Genomic DNA, 14332 nt, shown 5'->3' with positions numbered 1-14332 from the left:
GCATATGTAATTTCAAAGTTTAATATAGAAAAAATAAATTAAGGATTTTAAACAAATTATTATTATACACAAGGGGAAACGTTGGCAATAAGTTTATCATTACAATGGGTGAAAGATGCGGGAATTAAGGAAGTTTTAGTTTGCTCAGATTGTATTTCTGCTCTTTTAAGCATTGAAGCAAAACACTCAGACTGTAGGCAAGATTTGGTTATTGAAATGTTACAAGAGTTGTATAAATTAAAAGGAGAAAAAGTAAAGCTAGTGTTCATGATAGAGGTAAAGTTGGTTTTATATTCGCACATTCGTTCATTTAGAAGTCTCTATATTGTTTACCATGTTACTTTGAATATTTGATCTGAATTAGCATGCAGCTATGACTTGAAAACAACATTAACACTCTTTATTTGACTGTGAACAATGTTGTACTTTGATAGTGATTTCGCTGTTTAGATTTGGCAAAAAATACTTTTATGAAATTATATTATTAAGGGTAAAGTCTGAATTTGCGAATATAAAACCAACTTTACCTCTATGTGTTCATGTGGGTGCCGGCTCATGTGGGATTAAAAGGAAATGAAGCTGCAGATAAAATGGCAAAGCAAGCTACGATGGAAGATAATATAGGAATGAAAGTGAATTACAGTAGAATTGAAGTTAAAGCAATAATAAAGAAACAAATAATAGAGAAACAGCAGTACCAATGGAAAGCAGGAAAGAATGGAAGGCAAATGTACAATATTCAGCCAAAATTGTGTAAAGGGAGGCACTCGAGTGGAAAAAGGATAGAGGATACTATATTATCCAGATTAAGAATTGGGCATACTGGACTTAACAGTACAATGAAGTTAATGGCACAGCACAGAACAGGTCTATGTGAGTGTGGGAAAAATGAATCTGAACATGTGATCATGCATTGTGAGCGGTATAATGAAGAAAGAAGGAAGTTATTGGAAGAAGTCAAGAAAGAAGGAAATTATGAGTTTACATTGAAATTTTTATTAAATCCTGAGGTAGGAAGGCATAAGTGCACTGCATTGTTTAGATTTTTGAAAGACACAGGACTGATTAATAAGATATGATCATTAGAATTATTTTAATGTAAAATTATAAAGTTTAAGGCAGGGATGGAGGGAGTTATTTTCTGAACCTGACATAGTGGAAGGAGTGAACAGAAGTCAGAAGAGCTGGAGACGCAGAGCTGGCGGATGCGAAGTCTCTCACTAGGTTAGGGGAAGGGATTATGGGAACAGAGTAGAGTCTCTGAATCAGGTTACAGGAAGGTGGCGGTAATGCACAAGAACTGATGTGATCCGCCAAATAAAAACGAAAGAAGAAGAAAACGATTGATTAAAGTCTCTGGTTTTTCACCCGATGATAAATTAAGTTCCTGCTGTTGACAATATTATTTAACCCTTTATACAACATAGTACTATTTCACTGGGGGCTATTGTTTGAATAAAGTAGCAGAAAAGTGTGTGTTTTAATGAAGGTTTAATTTATTAAATAGCATAATGTCATTCCATTCTAAGTTTACATCACTATAAATAAGAGATAGAGTACTAGTTTTAATCAGCTCATTTGTGGCTATTGTTTCTTGCTCAGACTTAACTGATTTATTTTTTTAAATTACTTTCATATAAACTCATAGAAACTGTTGAAGCAAGTGTTGAAGAGAAGTCATTTTGTTTCTGTTCATTGTTTTATTCATTTTAAAAAGTTTTATTGTTTTGTTAATTTTACACAGAATAAAGTGTCCAAACGCAGAGGAAAACTGCTGCTGAAGCGACTGATCTACACACTGTTATAAAGATGGCGTTTATTAAAGAGGAGAGTGAAGATTGAAGAAACATTCACAGTCAAACAGGAAGATCCGCAGGAACAAACAGGTTAGTTTTCATTCTCAACGACCAACTCAGTCATTTGATCCTCATTCAGATATATTTTAATAATAAGAACACTAAATATAATCCATCTTGCAGCCCTGAGTGTGCTGCCTAGTTCTCCTAAATGCACATAAGCACTCATTGAAAGACAGGAATGAGTTTCTCTCTTGTTACTTGTTCTCATTTATTTTGTCATTACTTTATGTATTATTAGTCTTCCATTTTCTCTACCTTCTTAAGGTTATTGCTTTTCTTGTTCTTGTACTGTTTGTAAAGTGTCTTTGAGCACTGGCGCTATATAAACAAACAAAAACAATTAATAAATAAAAGTTTAACTGAGCTGAGGATATTTGACCTACAGTATTCTCATAAAAGATATCTGCCTTTACAGTGATGGTGCTGGCTTGGTACTTTCCATTTGTATATGTCACGTTTGATCATGATTCCCTTTTTTCTCAACTTCTTTATGGGTTTAAACTTGTTTCTAGTAGTTGTTACTAGTTCTCACAGATAATATCTGAGTTAGAATTACATCATTATTATCATAACTAATTACCAGGGCTATTGTGTTTAATCAGGGTTTCCGCTGGGTCATAAAATGTCGTAAATTCCAAAATAAATTTTTGGCCTTAAAAAGTCTTAAATATATTGAAATATTGTGTTGTAGGTCCTAAATCTTTTTTAAACAAGTCTTCATTTTCCTTTGTTCGTGTTTTGCTTCATAATCTGGCCAAAACCCATACAATCACCAACAATTTATCTCAATAACACTTTCAACTTTTTATTCAAAAAGGTAATTTTTACTCTATTTATCATAATGGTTTAATTATTTTCCTTACAATAACATTTGTTTAAACGTGCTCAATGTATTTACTGCTGAGGACATGACCTGGACAGATTTTTGTGCATAAATTTAGTTTTTTGTAGTTTTAAAACTTTTGTTCATTGTTTTTATTTTATTTATTTATTTTTTAAAGAAAGTTTGTTGAAAAACAGTGTGTGGATAAGTAAAGCTTGCTTGTTTTTACACTAAATTTAAAATCTTTTGCTAAGAAATATCTAAAGAACTGTATTTTTTATTATTCATTCATTATTGTATTGATAAATATATTCAATTATAATTAGTTTTGATAGGGCAAATACAAATCTTTTCCATCTGGGCCATTTGAAAAATTCCTTAACCTTTAGCCCTTTTTGAGTCTAAAATTTCATTCATAATGGTCTTAAAGCTTTACATTTAACTTGGTGAAACCTGCAGTAACCCTGGTTTATTCATTCATTTTCTTTAGTCCCTTTATTAATCTGGGGTCGCCACAGCGGAATGAACCGCGAACACTCATTCACACTTATACACTACAGACAATTTAGCCTACCCAATTCACCTGTACCTCATGTCTTTGGACTGTGGGGGAAACCGGAGCGCCCAGAAGAAACCCACGCAAATGCAGGGAGAACATGCAAACTCCACACAAACGACAACTGACCCAGCAACCCTGGTTTAAATTATGTCAAAATGGGACGATAACCAATTTCAAAGTATACCGCAGTTTGGAAAAGTCAAGGTTTTGAAACTGCCAAAATGTTCTGTTATATCGTTTTTACGGTATATGTAAGTTTTATTTATTGATTTATTTTTTTATTATGTTTTAAGTTTTTTAGGACAACAGTATCTCCAGCAAATAAGATATCCAAAGATGCCGTTTTAAATTGTTTTTGAACAAATAAAGACAGCAGAAGTCAATGATTCATTTGAATGATTTAGCCTGACATGCTCCAAAATATTGTAAAAGTTTCTCAAAAGAAAATATATTGTGTTCAAAGGGCAAAAGATTTTTGTTTTTCACCCAGACATTAAAAAGAGGATCTTTTGAGCTCAGGGCTCTCTCTCGAGACAGCATGCCAAACAAGCTTTATAATCAATCCTCAGCTAAGTGTGAACTCTTGAAATGAATGAAAACAAGCAGTAAAGTATGTCATTTTGCCATATCCTCATCTCTCCAGTTTACAGCAAAAGTGGCATTAAGCATTTGCACAAGTACATTCATTAATTTTCCTTTGGCTTAGTCCCTTTATTCATCAGGGGTCGCCACAGCAGAATGAACCACCAAAGACTTATTTTACATTTTGTAAAAAAAAAAAAAAGTTCATAATAGGAACCATTTAAAGGGATAGTTGACACGGAAATGAATATAGCCTCACCATTTACTCTCCCTTTTGTGGTTTTAAACCTTTATGAGTTTCTTGATTCTGTTGTACACAAAAAAAATATATTGTGGAAAAAAAACGCTACTGGCTTACTGTGTTTCACAACAAAAAAATTAAAAATGTTTAAAACCACATGACAGAGCAAATAGTATGGTCATTATAATTTTTGGATGAAACATCAATTTCCTGCTTGTCGCTTTGTGTCTTCATACTAAAGTTAACTTCTTTTTTTTTTCTTTTAAGACCTGATGGTGCTGAAAGAGGAGACCCATCAATGGAATGAAATCGAAGAGAAACATCAAGACATGATGACTGATGAAAAACCCACACTGACTTCACACAGAAGTTCCAAATCTAAGAATCCAAATCCAGAAGAATCCAAATCTAGGTGTAATTTCAGCTGTAAACAGTGTGGAAAGAGTTTCAGTCAAATGCCAAACCTTAATGTTCACATGAGAGTTCACACAGGGGAGAAACCTTACACCTGCGAACAGTGTGGAAAGAGTTTTGGTAAAAAACAAAGCTTTAAAACGCACATGAGAATTCACACTGGAGAGAGGCCGTACACATGCCAACAGTGTGGACAAACCTTCTATCATGCAGGAAACTTTGCAGCACACAAGAGAATTCACACTGGGGAGAAGTCTTACTCTTGCCCTCAGTGTGGAAAGAGTTTTAAGCAAAATGGCACCCTTACAGTCCACATGAGAACACACACTGGAGAGAGGCCATACACATGCCAACAGTGTGGAAAAAGCTTCTATACTACAGAAAATTTTACACAGCACATGAGAATTCACACTGGAGAAAGGCCGTACACATGCCAACAGTGTGGAAAAAGCTTCTATAATACAGGAAACTTGGCAGCGCACATGAGAATTCACACTGGGGAGAAGCCTTACTCTTGCCTTCAGTGTGGAAAGAGTTATAAGCATAATGGCAACCTTAAAGCTCACATGAGAACACACACTGGAGAGAGAATTTTTACTTGCACACAGTGTGGGAAAAGTTTCTCTCGAAAACAAAGCCTTCACATCCACATGAGGATTCACACTGGAGAGAAACCTTACAGATGCACAGAGTGTGGGAAAAGTTTCCCATATAAAAGCACACTCAATCACCACATGAGAACTCACACTGAAGAAAAGCCGTTTGCATGTGATCAATGAGGAAAGAGTCTCACGTGCAAAGACTCCATTAAGCAACACATGAAGACTCACTCAGGAGAGCGTTTTAGATGCAGTGATTGTGTAAAGGGCTTTAAACATAAAAGAAGCTTCCGCGCCCACATGAAGCTTTGCAATGGGGAGCAGAGCCCTCAAAATTAAGGCCTTGTCCAGCGGAGCTTAAGGCTCTCTCTTGAGACAGCAAGCCAAACAAGTGTGAACTCTTCAATACATATCAAATTACTGAAATTGGAACTCTTTGAACACTTGAAGATTTAAACGTCCGTCTTTTAACGGTCTTTTATCGGTCTTTATCAGTCACGTGTGTTTGTTGTGTGTGACGTCACACCTGCGCCATTTTTGAAGTATCACTTACCGAGACAACTTGAGAAAGACACATAACGCAAGAGAGATACATGCCATAGAAAGGTCAAGCTGGAGAAGAGCAAGAAAATCGAGAGGATGCGGTACTGCAATAAACTAAACAAACATGTTAGGGATTGTCATTTTGGTAATCGGTCTTACATTCAGGATATAGATCTGTTTGAATGAACTGCAAACCAATCGAGTGCGCTGCTGCCGACCCCTCATTGCTGATGATAATAATGACATGTCATACTGTATATCATCAATGTCCTAATATACGTTAAGTTTGAACACCATTAAACCACAGTATTTCTAATTATGTATTGCAGTTTTCATTTGATTTCATTAGTTACATCTAATATTTACATTTACAAACTATCAGACAGATGTTTGTATCCGAAGTATTTTACAAATATGAAATATTTGTATATACGTGGGTTGTAGAGTCTGGTTTGACACAAAATGCAGCCAACAGCCTACTCAAAATCTTTAAGTAAACAAATCCCCTCACTTCCTAAATGTGTGAGAACTTTGATGAAGACTTCACACACACACACACACACACACACGTAAAGTCAAAAAAGTAGTTGGTGGAGAGTGTGCCTATTTTGGAATATGGAAGCATGTTGATGGACTGATATTATTTAAAAGCTCACAGGAGCAAATTTGGCCAATTTTAGGAAAAAATCCTTTTAAAAGGGATATGTTTGTCATCGGTGTCTTATGTGGAAAAAGCAAACCTCGCAACCCTAACCAATATCTCCAAGATTTTGCAGAGGAGGTTTCCTCACTAAGACAAGGTTTCACTGTGGATGAAAGGGTGTTCCATTTCTCCCTAGACTGCTTTATCTGTGATGCTTCTGCATGATCATTCATAAAACAAAGGGGCATGGAGATTATAGTGGTGGTTACGATCGTTGCAAGTGGGAAGGATCTTATATGGGTCGTAAAATGACGTAAAACCACCACAGAGGTCACTCCATACTTAGTACATTAAGTTTGGGAATGGTCACACAATTCGTGCTAGATTGTATGCATGTCAATTTTTGGACCAAGGGCAACCTACAAATCAGACAAAGCTCCCATATAATAAATACCATCTCAGAGAGTCTTGTAGGGATGTCAAAGTACATACCTAGTCAACAAGTTTCCTTTGGCCCTGATCTGGCCCAAATGAACAGGTAAGATGTGGCCCAGATCAGTTAGTGTTCCCCGGCCCAGAACTGGCCCACATCTGTTTAGCCAGACCTAAACCAAAGTGGTGCCACAACTCCACCAAGCTTGAGCCAAGTAATACATTCTTTATGTGGCCCAGATATGGGCCTTGTATTCAAGATTAGTAAGGCTGAGTTCTGTTATGCCCTTATGTGGCCCACAAGTGGCTGACCCCATATATTAACTGAGTAAATTACACAACAAAAATTACAATCAAACTTACTTTAATCAATACAAATAACATTCAGATAAAACAATTACTGAACAAAATGTGGACAAATAAAGAATTATAAAACATTTTTACAACATACAAAGTAAAAAATAAAAAATAGAAATTATTGTTAGATAAATATAAATATCATATATTTGATGCAAAGATGATATAATACACACAAAAAATTCAACACAAACTACTGGTCAAAGTTTTCGGGTCTGTCAGATTCTTATACTTTTTTAAAATCAGCTTCTCCTGCTCACCGAGGCTGTATTTATTTAATCAAAAATACAGAACACATTGTAAAATTGTGAGATATTATTGCACTGTAAAATAACTGTTCAAAAGCAGTTTATCATTTTATTTAATCATTTAATTCAGTAATTTTAATGATGATTTTTTTTAGCTTCGTTACTCTAGTCTTCAGAGTCACATGATCATTCAGAAATCACTCTAATATTAATTATTAATAATGTTAATAGTAATAAAAGCAATGACTGGAGTAATTATTTCATTTGACACTACATACAATGAGAAATCAGTTATTTACAATTTCAATAAATATTAAACAATTTTCTTTTTACATTTTTTAAATGTCGACTTAATGAACAGAATCATTTTCTTAAAAAAAAAAAATGTTATAACTTAAAACTTACAATTTTCTCATCATTCACTTCTTCCAAACCTGTTTGTCTTTTTTTCTTTTTTAACACAAAATAACACATTTAGAAGAAAACTGAATTCCTGTAACCACCGACACCCGTAGTATGAAAAAACACTGCAGTGTTTGCGGGTTCTGAGTTTGTCTGAGGTAATTAGACTACAGAAATGTAGAATCCACACATAGCCTAAAGCTCATCCATCAGTTCTTGCCGTGTGCCTCGTGGTTTTTAACTTGGTGAACTTGGGAAATGAGAGTGCTCACAATACGCAATCCCAATGCGATCTAGCACACTAAAGATGAGATATGTGAATGGCATAAGCAGCTACACTTCTCTTCATATTCAGAAGTTAACTTCACTCCTGATCCTGCACAAAAATCCAATTTAGCCTGTTTAGGTTGAGTTGGGCCGCCGTGTTTCTGGGTGCCAGTGTCCTTGGTGACGAGTATTGTCCTACAATATTTCCTGTTCAAGTGCTTGAACAAGCTGCTGGTCGAGTTAAAAGCAGTGGAAAGTTCTTTATAGACTGGACATTTTGTAGACTGAATTTCACAGAAATATTTATGTTTTATGCTCAGTGAGGGGAGTGAGGGGATTCTGTCTGACAGCACCTGCAGTGAAAAAGAATTAAAATAATATGATCAAAATTGCAATACAAATCAAAATGCTAAACTGTGTGGTGAAACTAAATACATGTAATCTATTACATTTTTAAATATTTATTCAAATTCTATATATATTTTCTATTATATATAGTATTCAAATAATTGCAATAAATTGTCTGCAAAATTTTCTGCAAATCGAATGTGTTCAGTTTTGTAAACAATAACCCAAGCACTAGTTACTAGATCATTATCTTCTGGCCTCCACTTGACTTATTTTTTCAATTTTTCATTTTTCCTATTTTCCTAAACACTTATGTGGCATGGCCTTTGTGTTTCGCATTAGCATTGTTATAGCTGAATGTGTAATAAAGTACACAAAGTTCCAAACCTTTATTTGGAACTATGCTGCCTTTATAAGTTACTATGTGTACCTTTATAACCTTTATAAGTTTCTTTCCACAGCTACACAAAAGATGATATTGTGAAGACAGCTGTCAACCTGTAACCATTGACTTACATAGTAGGAAAAACAAATACTACTAAAGTCAATTGTCACAGGTTTCTTCAAAATATATAATTTTTTTGTTCAACAGAATAAATAATTAAAACAAATAAAGGAAGAGTAATTGATGACAACTACATTTTTGTGTGAACTTTTAACTGTTAAAACTATCAAAACAGAGCCAACATAGGTTAATCTTTGAAAACCAAACTACTTCCAATATCATGTTAGGCCTAATGGGTACGCTCTATTTTAAACCTTACTAAACCACACTGAAACATGACTGAACATTTTCACAAATTGATATTTATCTATAATAAATAAACCGTATTTTGTGGTCATTGGAAATTGGCAATAACTTTAATGTTAACGTTAATTTAAACAGCAAACTGTTGGAGTGCTAACGTTACATAAACACTACGTTCAAAGAGGATAACATTATACAACTGGACGCATTGCTCAATTAAATGAATAACTAATCACTCAATGAGTCCAAACTTTTACATATAATGATGAACATTTAAGTAAAATCACTTTAAATACCAAATTATCACTTACCTGAAGCAAATGACAGGCGGGAAGAATGTTAAGCTCGCAGAGTAGATTTGTCAACTGAAGAGTGGTGTGGCAGATGTCTGCTAACGATACACCTGTGTTCAGTTTCACGTGTTTTCCAAATGCAATCCCAAAGTCAGCCAGAAGTTGATGTCAACCGATGTCGGCCATAGCTCAGCCTTACTGGGCTCTTGTGTGTTTTTTGTTAACTGGCCCACATACTGCAAAAGGAGCTGTGAGCCAGAAGAAAATTCCCGCCTTTTCTGAATGTATGGCAAAATATATATGGTAATAATCTGGCCCATATCTGTAGAGCCATGCCATACCTCAGCCACATGTGCCAGCTATCACCCACATTTGGCCCAAATGTTCTTGCTATCTGGATTTTTGTTTTCATTTTCTCTGTGTGAGAGCTCATCTGGAGTCACGTGTGGATTAACAGTGTACGCGACGCTCGACAACAATAATTTATGTGTCTAAGGAGGATTATTGTTTACCTGAGTGCTGTTCTCATCGGCAAACGCTGAGATCCGGATTCGCTTGTAGTATTCTCTTCATAAAGACGCGGCTCTAGTTGCTGGTGATTGTCCTGTCTCTACTGATTTGGTAAGTGAGCGACCAGTGCTCTTTGTTTATTCAGTTTGTTCGTCTCGAACTAAGTTAACTATTGCACCGAGTGTAAACATGTTAGCAGCACAACCAAACTTTAACCTCGTGTAGGGTTTTTACCGCATTTTGTGACCAGAATAACACACGCGGCTTTCTGATGCTACCGGCCGAGTGCATCTAAGTTTCCGGGAAATGCGGAGGGTTTTTTTCTCTCATTCGCCGTGCGGTATCAAACATTGCATGAAAAATACACGCTTAAAGCAGTTCCTCGAATCAAATATCTCGTTTGTCGCGAGGGGCATGAATGAATTCCAAACTGCAGTTAAAGTCCACCATTTAATAATTTGGCAAATAATTCGACTACAGATGTCCATGTAGGTTAAACACCATCTCTTTCTCCTGTGTGTGTATTTTGACTCTGAAACTTGCGCTTGCCCAAATAGACACTCCCACATCCTCCCACTTTAGTTCCTCTGACACTCCCCCCTAAACAGAGCTGGACACGCCCACTTTTCTGACTTTTTCCAAAGTAGAGGTGTGAAAACACCCTGCTGAAACGAGGGGGTTTCATGGCCCTTTAAATGTAAAAAAACTTAACAAGTGCTTTAATTCCAATACTGTAGCCTGAAACAAGTGAAAGAAAGATCACATTTCCCAGGTAATTTCTCTGCTATGGTAAAGGGATATTATTAAAAACATATTGATTAATAGAAACATAAAAATATAATTAATTATAGGTACATGATTACAACACAACAGTTATAAATAATTGTTATTAAGTATAATAAATATATATTAGCAAAAGGCATGCATTTCTGTTATCAGATGGGTAATTATAACACATTAACACAATAGTAATCATAATAATAAACATTTAGCTGCAAAAGACACATTTTTATTATTCACAGCAAAATGACTGTAACACATTAGTTATACATAACTATAATTCATATAACTCATTATTATTTAGCAGCTATATATTTTATGGTTACACCATTGTAGTAAGTTATACATCATACAAACATAATAAACATTTAGCAACAAAAGGCAGGCAATTACAGCTTTTAATTCTTACAATTTATATAGCTAATGAATATTTAGCAGAGAAAGACTATAATTTTGTGTAAACTTTATTTTGTTTTTGGCTAAGAAATACAAGGGGTGGGGCTGTTGATGCCTCTCCAAACTGTATATACAGAACATATGCATGTACATATAGCTGCAGTTATTAAATTAAACACACGTTCGAGCAAATCAATGATTTCTGCAATCGTATCAAAAGTCTGTAATGTTAAACAGGGTGTGGGTCGTGATCTTTAACACTATGCACAAAACAGTGAACTTAGGGTGACTTGTTAAAACTCTTATCATACAATAATAAATCAGCGTTAGGAGGCTAAGACTGTGACATTACAAAAGACTACAATCGACAAAACAGCTTTTATCAGTAGATTTAAATGTTGACAAAAAGAACTTACCTTGATCTGTTGTATTGTGCTGTGCGTAGTCAGAATACAGCTGTGTTGTCATTCATTTGCACATGCCGCGACGCGATTGGCTCTCATCCATTCTGACAATGGAGAGCGAGCGCGGCGATTGGCTCTCGTCCATTCTCACAATGGAGAGTGAGCGCAACGATTGGACGAGGAGAGATGCTGAAACAGACGAACCTGATCCAGGTAGCGCCACAGAGCCTTAGTGAAAAGTCACCTAAAGTGGTAGAAAGGCGGAACTTTGTCTCAAAAGGTCTGCTAAATCCTGATTTCATCTTGTAACGCTGGACAGAATGTGGCCCAGGATATATGCCCAGTGCACGTGTTAGCAGTTGCAAGGCAGCAAAATGCCTAATTCGTCCCTGGGTGGACTTGAATCACCAACTTTTCAGTTAACAGCCGAACGCGCTAACCGATTGCGCCAGAGAGACTTAGTAAGAAATCACCTACAGTGGTAGAAAGCCGGAACTGTGTCTCAAACGGTCTTCTATATGAACCCTAATGTAAGTTTGCTGAGAGAGAAAAGTAACAGAAACGCTCAACGTGGGGCTCGAACCCACGATCCTGAGATTAAGAGTCTCATGCTCTATAGACTGAGTTAGCCATGCTGATATGGAGCTCTTTCAAGAGCTAGACACCGTTTACAGTAATACCTTCCCTACCCGTGAAAAGTCACCTACAATGGTAGAAAGGCAGAACTTTGTCTCAAAAGGTCTGCTATATGAACCCTTTTAAAAGTTTGCTGAGAGAGAGAGACAAAGAGGCAACAGAAATGCCCAACATGGGGATCTAACCCACACCCCTGAGATTAAGAGTCTCATGCTCTACCGACTGAGCTAGCCAGGCTGATGAGAAGCTCTTTCAAGAGCTAGACACCGTTTACAGTTATAGCTTCCCTACCCATGACAATCTTCTGCTAAATCCTGATTTCATCTTGTAACGCTGGACAGAATGTGGCCCAGGATATATGCCCAGTGCACGTGTTAGCAGTTGCAAGGCAGCAAAATGCCTAATTCATCCCTGGGTGGGCTTGAATCACCAACTTTTCAGTTAACAGCCGAACGCGCTAACCGATTGCGCCACAGAGACTTAGTAAGAGGTCACCTACAGTGTTAGAAAGGCGGAACTTTGTCTCAAAAGGTCTGCTATATGAACCCTAATGTAAGTTTGCTGAGAGAGAGAGAGAAAAGTAACAGAAATGCCCAACGTGGGGCTCGAACCCACGAGCCTGAGATTAAGAGTCTCATGCTCTACCGACTGGGCTAGCCAGACTGACGAGAAGCTCTTGCAAGAGCTAGACACCATCTTCAGTAATACCTTCCCTACCCGTGACAATCTTCTGCTAAATCCTGATTTCATCTTGTAATGCTGGACAGAATGTGGCCCAGGATATATGCCCAGTGCACGTGTTAGCAGTTGCAAGGCAGCAAAATGCCTAATTCGTCCCTGGGTGGGCTTGAACCACCAACCTTTCAGGTAACATGCGACCGCACTAACCGATTGCGCCACAGAGACTTAGCAAGAGGCCACCTACAGTGGCAGAAAGGCGGAACTTTGTTTCAAAAGGTCTGCTCTATGAACCCTAATGAAAGTTTGCAGAGAGAGAGAGAGAGGCAACAGAAACACCCATCGTGGGGTTCGTACCCACGACCCTGAGATTAAGAGTCTCATGCTCTACCGACTGAGCTAGCCGAGGTGATAAGGAGTCCTTTCGAGAGTTAGACACCGTTTACAGTAATACCTTCCCTACCCATGAAAATCTTCTGCTAAATCCTGATTTCATCTTGTAACGCTGGACAGAATGTGGCCCAGGATCTATGCCCAGTGCACGTGTTAGCAGTTGCAAGGCAGCAAGTGCTTAATTCGTCCCTGGGTGGGCTTGAACCACCAAGCTTTCAGTTAACAGCCAAACGCGCTAACCGATTGCACCACAGAGACTTAGTAAAAGGTCATCTACAGTGGTAGAAAGGCGGAAATGTGTCTCAAAAGGTCTGCTATATAAACCCTAATAAAAGTTTGCTGAGAAAGAGTGACAGAGAGGAAACAGAAATGCCCAACATAGGGATCTAACCCACAACCCTGAGATTAAGAGTTTCATGCTCTACCGACTGAGCTAGTCGAGCTGATGAGGAGCCCTTTGAAGAGCTAGACACCGTTTACAGTAATACCTACCTGTGACAATCTTCTGCTAAATCCTGATTTTATCTTGTAACGCTGGACAGAATGTGGCCTAGGACCTATGCCCATCCACAATTACTTGTAATGGTACAAATCCTTTTATCACTTCATATAATACATCTTTAACTTGTCTTAATCCCCTATCTCACCATTCCTTAAAATATAAAATATTTCCTTCACTTAAAATTGTTGAATTCAGTAAAAGTGGTTGTTCTAGAATCTGCGCCCTTGCTTTTGGTATAATCAACACATTTTCTAAAAATTCCCCCCATGATTCTAAGACCTCAACATAAAATTTTGGCAGACCTGCTATCATCCGTTTCTTCATCTTCATCCATAAAACATTACATCCCATAATAAAATGTCCACATTTCTTCAAATAATAATTCAACACACGTTTCCAAATCACACCCATTTTCCCTTCCAAAAACCTTTGAATAATCTTAATTGTTTATGTTTTCATTTTTAAAAAAACTATCCAAAAGTCCCAGACCTCCTTCTTTTACCTCCCCAATCAAAGTTTAATAAGCAATCTTGGCTCTTCCATTTCCCCACCAAAACTTTAAAACTACATCATTAAATTTTTATAGTATACTTCAGGCAACACAGTTACACTTAACACAAACCAGACCTTTGACAACGTTAAAACATTTAAGATTAATACTTTTCCTTTTAACGT

The 14332-nt window shown here is 36.8% G+C and overlaps 1 protein-coding gene across 1 annotated transcript; it reads left to right on the top strand.

Annotated features, from left to right (window-relative positions):
* Positions 1-1744: 1744 nt before the first annotated feature.
* On the top strand, positions 1745-5939 carry si:dkey-82i20.2 (the record flags this gene model as incomplete). Its single annotated transcript, NM_001424595.1, is given in 3 exon segments — positions 1745-1838; positions 1840-1886; positions 4332-5939. Coding segments are annotated over 3 exon segments (1005 nt in total). The 3' UTR covers positions 5261-5939.
* Positions 5940-14332: the final 8393 nt, after the last annotated feature.

Source organism: Danio rerio, chromosome 4, assembly GCF_052040795.2.
Source record: "Danio rerio strain M-AB ecotype USA chromosome 4, GRCz13ab, whole genome shotgun sequence".
Classification (NCBI taxonomy): Eukaryota; Metazoa; Chordata; class Actinopteri; order Cypriniformes; family Danionidae; genus Danio; species Danio rerio.
This window is presented reverse-complemented; position numbering and strand designations above follow the sequence as displayed.